General features: G+C 39.1%; 1 protein-coding gene across 1 annotated transcript; it reads right to left on the bottom strand.

Moving 5' to 3' along the window:
- Window positions 1–236: 236 nt before the first annotated feature.
- LOC140169042 (uncharacterized) lies at window positions 237–5,366 on the bottom strand. Its single transcript, XM_072192326.1, has 3 exons — window positions 5,276–5,366; window positions 4,204–4,317; window positions 237–2,395 (listed from the first exon to the last, which is right to left on the bottom strand). Exons 2-3 carry the CDS (start codon window positions 4,287–4,289, stop codon window positions 1,030–1,032), a joined length of 1,452 nt encoding a protein of 483 aa, XP_072048427.1. The 5' UTR covers window positions 4,290–4,317; window positions 5,276–5,366; the 3' UTR covers window positions 237–1,029.
- Window positions 5,367–8,324: the final 2,958 nt, after the last annotated feature.

Raw genomic sequence — 8,324 nt, 5'->3', positions numbered from 1 at the left:
TCATCAGTATATTCTAACCACCTCAGTTGTAATGATTCTAATTTCCTGCATTGATTCCCAATAACAGTTACCATACGTGGTGTAAGAGGCATGAACGTGAAGTAAGAAGTGCAATCCCTTGTATCTTAAGTATTTTCAGATTTAGCAACCCAGGTATCATCTTTTCAAACGTTTCTTCTGAAAAAGATACCCTTATCAAAGATAATTCTCGCAGGTATTCCCACTCTCAGGTCTCAGATCTCGGCTTCGTTCCTCATCTGATCTCACCCGCCTTTGGGTTCCTCGCTCTTTTAGAAAGGCTGGGGATGCTTCATTTGCCATAGGTGCTCCCAAAATATGGAATGAGCTCCCTACTGAGATTAGAGAGGTGGAGTCGGTGTCTGGGTTCAAGCGCATGCTCAAAACTCATCTTTATCCTGATTAGTATTGCGGCTTGTTTTTGTATTTTTGATTCATGAATTGTTGGAATTGCTTTGTTTATTTGCTTGATTTGATATTGTATATGTTTTCTTGTAAGGCGCTCTGTGCTTTGTGGAGCGCCATATAAATGTTTTATAATAATAATAATAATAATGCATGGTAATGTCTTCTGTCATAGCCTGAGGCTTGACGATCCTAACGCATAAGCCATGCATGGTAATGTCTTCTATCATAGCTTGAGGCTTGACGATCCTAACGTATAAGCCATGTATGGTAATGTCTTCTGTAATAGCTTGAGGCTTGACGACCCTTACGTATAAGCCATGCATGGTAATGTCTTCTGTCATAGCTTGAGGCTTGACGATCCTAACGTATAAGCCATGTATGGTAATGTCTTCTGTCATAACTTGAGGCTTGACGATCCTAACGCATAAGCCATGCATGGTAATGTCTTCTGTCATAGCCCGAGTTGAGGCTTGGTGATCCTTACGAATAAGTCATGCATGGTAATGTGTGCTGTCATAGCCTGAGTTACAAACAATTTAAATCTTCCCTCGACGTGTTCTTTTTCATTATGACGTACTTGATTCAGAGGACGTTTTGATGAATTCAACGTTTAAACATCCTTTTATAAGATTTTTTTAGAAAATTTTGCTTTCTATGTTCTCTTTCCAGCTGTATTTCTTCACGTGTTTGTTTCCCATAATCCATTGCCTCAATCTCAGCTGCTTGAATGATTGGAAATGTCCCTTCATTATATATTTGGGAGATAATATTACCCCAGAGCTTGACATGTTTTATTTTTGGCAAGGTTTTTAACATAGTGAATACTATGTGCAGCCATTCCGTCTCTGCTAACTTACTATACATATGATATCTACGCAAATACTGAACCTCCAATATTTCTAACGTGGGATGATGACATAGCGACATCAAACCTTCATCAGTATATTCTAACCACCTCAGTTGTAATGATTCTAATTTCCTGCATTGATTCCCAATAACAGTTACCATACGTGGTGTAAGAGGCATGAACGTGAAGTAAGAAGTGCAATCCCCTTGTATCTTAAGTATTTTCAGATTTAGCAACCCAGGTATCATCTTTTCAAACGTTTCTTCTGAAAAAGATACCCTTATCAAAGATAATTCTCGCAGGTATTCCCACTCTCCAATGCAGCCTAGAAAATGCAGCCTAAACAAATCATAATGTATATCGCATATTCTATGAAGTCTAAGGCAAGTCAGCGTTCTTACAACCCCAATCGAATTAGTGAGAATATCGTCAAGTGGCCCGTTATATTCATGGTACTCATAGTTAATATAGCGGTAGTGACAGTTAGATAACTCAATTTCTCTCAAGCTAGGTATTTCAACTAATTTCTGCAGGCCTTTGGTAGAAAGTTCAAAATCGCAGAAACATATACTTTGTAATTCAGAACAATCGTAGTTAGCAACACATGATAGAGCATTGAACGGAGCTCCCCGCCACCCAGGCATCGGCACGCAGTTTTCCCCAGTCAATCCCAGTCGTTTCAGTTTGAATGGAACATATAACTTTTTCTTTATGTCATCGTCAATATCCAACCGATCAATAGGAATATCAATACCTTGTGAGCCTTTCTTTTCACATGACCATACATAGCACGAACAGAAGTCTAATGTAACTATATTAGGACAGTATCTTCGAAGGAAATCCATTATTTCAACACTCATTGCAGTCAGGTAAATCTCTTGCAACGCAACGCCAGCAAATAAGCCTAGGAATGATAGGACATCGCTTGGATTCCTCGGGAATTCCCATCTCTTGACATCATGAAGATGCTCGCGAAATGTAAACACATTTTGGCCAGGTTCTGCTACATATCGCTTAAACTTTCTATAAATATGCGTAGTATCATCGTCGATCACTGTGCGGAAATCGATGACTTTCCAGGCGTGCGTGTCTCTGACGATATGGTACCATTTCTTGCGCACCCTGGGAAAAATGAATGATATAACGAATGTAAAAACTGACTGTATTATTTTCTTCTTGTTCCATTTCACTTAAAGCCATATTGTAACGTAACATTTGATGAGTTTTTTACACGATTGTTATGTACTTCAGTAAACTAACATACCCTGCAAAATTCAAGACTGTGCTGTAGTTTTGTCAAAGATTTTGAATAAACCGCAGGAACCGTCGTGTTATTATTACGATGGAAATATTAGTCGAACGCGTACACGATGGTCATAACACAGTACGTACATGGCATATGGGCAGTCGTGACATATCAAAAGAACCGACACGAATCACGTTCGAATGAGTGGCTCGCATTGGCGACATATATGGTATTAAATAGCGATTTTCTTTGTATAGCCTCGTCTGTTTGGGCCTAAATTAATACCTGACAGTGAAAACTAACATTTTATACCAAAATAAAAATACAATTCTATTTCTACTGGAAATGTTATAACATGACTTTAAGGAAAGATGTGAGAATAATCAAAATGTGAATATGCAGCAACCTGAAACAACCACTTAACGGTATCATTACGTTTCATTTAATTATTATTTTTTCATACTGATAAAACACAAAATGAAACTGATACATAAAACATAACTTACGCATAGTGGGTACTTAGTGGTTGTTTCAGGTTGCTGCATATTCTTTTGTTCTCCTATCAGAGGTAGAAAGCAACACACACTATACCAACAACACCCCTCCCCCCACACACCCCTGTCAACCGTTCTATGGGGGTATAACACGTACTGTATCATGCAGAGTATGCTATTAGGACTAGGGGTATATATAGCAACACAGTACATGCACATTGTGAACTTCTATCTTCAGGGGTAGATAGCAACACACACTTCCTCGTTTCAGTTTTTGGTTTCTCTTTTGTTCAGAAACCTAAAATCAGCGGGTTAACAAGAGGGTAGAACTTGCCCGAAATCATAACATTTACTGAGCTAAACTTATACTACATAGATGAGCGACAGCGATTGGCTTTTACCCAATGAGGTTGAGCGCTTTTTGTTGCGTTGGGAATCGCTTTTAAATGTAGATTGACATGATTGATTTCTCTGCTCTTGAATATTGCAATATTTTAAACATTTCTTTTGTATAGGCTACTTAGATCAGGTAATTTCAAACCAAGCGATTATGTTGCTCACATGATTATGTAACAAACTGAAATGAAAACCGAAACTCATTGCTACTATTTTCTAAGTTTTTAACAAAGGGTACAAACAAAGATATCGATAAAGACGTCAGTCAAGAGCTTTGGCATGATTATAGGAAACCACGTGACCAAAACCAAAGCCAATACTAAAACTCGATATTTGAAACGACCGACTGTACTTTCTATTTTTTGCACGTTAGTCATAAATATATTAGTTAGGGAGACTATTCAAAAGTGTGATTGCATGTTTGAACACAGAGATCAGAACTGTAATATGTATCATTATAAATATTTCAACAATAGTCAAGCTTTGCAATAACACACATTACACACAGTGTGTGTATACATATAATAGACATCTATTATTTATTAATATCGAGGGTTGAGAGCCAGAAAGCCTCAACTCACAATCACCTGCTCCCACAAAATGAGCATAAAGTCGCCAGGGTATTATAAAAGATACAAACTTCAATAGAATACCAAAGACATTGTGGAGGAATATTGATTTTTGAAGACCAAAGCAAGGAGCCAACTTAATGCTCATTTTGTGAGAGCTGATCAATAGTGAGTTACGGCTTTCTGGTTCTGAACCCTCGATATATTTATAAGAAAATGATTTACCTCATTGCCATAAGCTTATCATACAGCGATAACATATTAAAAATTATGAGCAACTCGTCGATAACAAGTATATCAATATCCGCCATCGTGATTGAATTCAAGATTTAAGTAGATCTGAAAAGAATATAATTCAAACGTATGATGTGTTTTTGTGGGGTCTTCTTCTTTTTGTTTTATAGACGAATCCAACGAGCCAAGTCTTGGTCAGGATTTAGTCGGACATTACTGGGTCCCCGCAGCACCAAACTGGTGTTGTGACTGCCTAATTTGGTGGATTAAAGCCGCTTTAAATTTGATGTTAGATTCTTTTGTGTTGTAAACTGTCATCATGCTTTTGTCTACGTGTAACACGGGTGATAGAATGCAGTTTAAAATACCCTCCAAGGCCGCATCACTTTTCACATTTTAGGTGAGATGGAGCCGACGGGGACCCAGCTTTGGCTGCCATTGGGGTGTAGGAATGCGTGAAATTGGATTCTATCGTCTATACGTGCTGTACCTCAAATTGAGCAGTGTCGGGCGGGCTTTAGGTACGCAGTTTACCTATGCACGATCCTGGAACCTAGGATTGATTGCAGATATCAGAACCGTGGATGGACCCCTTCCTTTTCTTTTCGAATAGCTCTGACACTTAACGTGCACAGGGTTTGACTCTTCCTATACATGGGATTACCAGCTTTACATGATTTTCCGAACCAAGAGACACCGTTCATACGCTACATATATCTGCATGTACGAAGGAATTCTACAATTAATATGTACTGCGTTAAGCAGAATGTGCTTCACAATCAGAAAAATTATCTCTGATACTAACCTCACAGTAACTGAACATAAATTATAGGATTCCCGACCTTAAAGGAACATTTTGGGATAGGTAAATGAATTTTCACCAAAGGCAAATCCAAGGCTCGAACCCATGTAGATCGTATTATCTCGGCCGACGGCTCAGCATCTTAGACCACTCACTCGGCCAAGAAAAATACTAAAACATTATTTAGAATTTATTTAGGATAAACTTGTTATTTAGGTCAATTCACGCTGCGTCCTCAAATACACCAATGATTATTATTACCTTACAAAATACTGCACTGGAATCAATAATCTGCGATCTAACACACTAGACATGCAGTAGCGAAGCCTGCCTTGAAACTGTCAATGTCATATCAGCATTCGATTTATGTAATTCTGAAAAGAAAATCATTCCAACGTAAGGATATTTACGTGTGGTGTACATGTAATGCGTGCATGATGCTTAGGAAAATATGATATATTAGATATGTATACTGCCATATATATATATGGCCCATATATTTGCGTCAGTTCATGCTGTTATTTAAAATACACAGACATTAATTACCTTACTGCACTGCTATACGTCGATACTATCTAACACAATAAACACACACCCTGCTTGAAACTGTCATTATGTGTGTACGTAGAATACCAGCCATAGCGGATATTACATTGTATTACAGACTCACTTACGGTCTGGTGAGGCATAATTAGGAGACATTTGCTGAGACGATCTTGAGGTTCAGATATCTTACTTGACTCCATTATCATACCTGCTGTTTATAGCAGCATAACCTAGTCTTGCCGGTTGGTTTACATTACAGTGTTGCCACATATAATAACACCTAACATCCCTAAACTACAAACCTGTTGGGATGCACTAAGATTTTATGTCAGCTTATAGCTAGCTTTTGCTCACAAAATGTTCTTTCAAAAATTGTTCATGTTACTTCACAAGTAATTCTGCGCTTCTTGTCTCATTACTTAAGTGTCCATTATGATATCTTTTACTGTAGAGAATAATACTTTGAACTTTAAAGTATGACCCTAGAACGTTAAACTGAAGTTTAACTATTCAACTAGTGAAATCTCAACTCAATGCTAAATTACTGAAAATGAATTTAATCTCAAAACATTTGAATTGCTAATGATGCACCACTAAAGCTGTTTGGTTAAGAAAATGTCTTGAGCTGCTTGTGCTGTTCCTAAGTTGGCTCTGCCGGTGTTCGCTGTCTAACTAGACGGATTCTTGTTGCTGGCAGGTGGTATGTCATCATCTGATTTTTCAGGTTCTTGTAGCTTGAAGTCTTCACTGGATTTACGCAGACCTATTTTCTGTTGCGCCGCAGTGTTGTTCCAGCGTCTGTTGTGAATTCGTATGATCTCGGGGCTACCTTCCGTTGAAGCACAGCTTGTATCCAAACTTTGCGATACTTGTTTGGTTGCATTCGTACCACATCTCCATGCTCGAGTTCAGGAAGTTTTTTGGCCCCTTTATTATAGTAATTTTTTTTTCAGTGCCGAAAAGAAAAACATTTAGACAACATTGAACTGCCATGCGTAACATGAGATGATTGAGTGAAGTGTGCAGAATTTGACACCCATTCCACTCCCTGATTTCACTAGACCAGTAGATCGTAAATTACCTTTTAATTCATTGTTTATGGAGAGCTGCAAGGATGTGTACATAATTATTTAAGGTACTTTTCCTCATATTATTTGGCAATTTTATTCCCAAAAGAGATCTCAAAATCATTTATTTCTAGCTAAATGTTCACCAGCTGGAAGCATCGCGGTCGGCGTAGCAGTGCTGCAATGTTTATCAATGTCAACCAGTGTTGCCACTATAAAAGGAACCCAAAATCCCGCCCAAAGTTCACTTTACAATGTGTTTTAATGGGGAAGAAATTAATGGAAAATTCCCTTTGAAGTTTTTGGGCTCGCAAAAGTAGCTTTTGGGTCTGCTTTTGGGCTTGAAATAGTAGGACAGAAAACACGCCTCTCCAGATGCCGATGAGAGCGGAAATCGATGATCTGAGGGTCTATGGAACGGCTAGAAAAATTTTGGGGCTTCAGAGCGGGCAAACAATGAATTCAGAGGGTCTAAGGAACGGCCAGCGGCTCTGAAAAAGGGGGTCGTCGCCGCGGCACATACCCGTATAGCTGGGAAATGTGAGTGCCCCCCCGGGACGTGTACAGCTGTGATAATGCTTCTGCCTTCTGTTGTGGACGACTATTAAGTTTGTTCTGAAACAGTAAAGATGGAATGATGATCTTATCAATCTTGAGAGATTTGACACACAACCTTTTTGCAGGATTACTTCCTCTTGTTCAAAGATTCCTTCCACATATTTGTTGTGTGTCTATTTAAGGGCTATCTTCACGTCTTCCTTTATTTTGTTATGCTCTGCAAGGTCTGCCGTGTCTCTATAGACGAATCCAACGAGCCAAGTCATGGTCAGGATTTGGTCGGCCATGACTGAGTCCCCGCAGCACCAAACTGGTCTTGTGACTGCCCAATTGGGTGGATTAAAGCCGCTTAAAATTCGATGTTAGATTCTTTTGTGTTGTAAACTGTCATCATTGTTTTGTCTACGTGTAACACGGGTGATAGAATGCAGTTTAAAATACCCTCCAAGGCCGCATCATTTCACATTTTATGTGAGATTGAGCCAACGGGGACCCAAATATGGCTGCCATTGCGGTATAGGAATGCGTGAAATTGGATTCGTCTATACTTCTTCCAAGCATTATAATCTTCTACATAGTCTACGTCTATCTCTTGCTCGCTTGAGTGAGTTCTTGTACATTGAGGAACGCTGGAACATACATAGTAGATTTACGGGACCCAAAGTAGGTACTGTACGCCATATATCAAAGTGTCACATGACCAGCCCAGCGGGACAGTTGCCTGACGAAGTCTGATGGTTTCAGAGGCAAAGTAGCAAGTTGCAAAAAAAGTTCCAGTATTTGATTGAATTCAAAACCTTGTACGCCATATATTCGTTGGGGATTTTCTGCATAAGAAGTTATAGAGGAATTTTAATTTTGGCATACACGCCTGCCTGTTCTTCATTGAGATTGAGAGCAGCCAAAAAGTGTTATTCCAACACCCTTAAGGGAATTTTTGTATCATACTTGTTGACATCCTACATTCTTCCTGGTGTTGCGACACCGTAGTGAGTTGAAACCCACCTCTTAGGGACGCACCATTAGATATTATCGGGGGGGGGGCTACGGAGTTTTGGTCATGCAGAATCTTTTTTTCTTGCCGCCGATGGCGGCGAATTTTTTTTTCGCTGCCTTTGGAGGCAATTTTTGAGGCAAAA

Source organism: Amphiura filiformis, chromosome 14 (genome assembly GCF_039555335.1).
Source record: "Amphiura filiformis chromosome 14, Afil_fr2py, whole genome shotgun sequence".
Classification (NCBI taxonomy): Eukaryota; Metazoa; Echinodermata; class Ophiuroidea; order Amphilepidida; family Amphiuridae; genus Amphiura; species Amphiura filiformis.
Note: the sequence above shows the minus strand (reverse complement) of the source record. Positions and strands in the feature narration are given on the sequence as shown.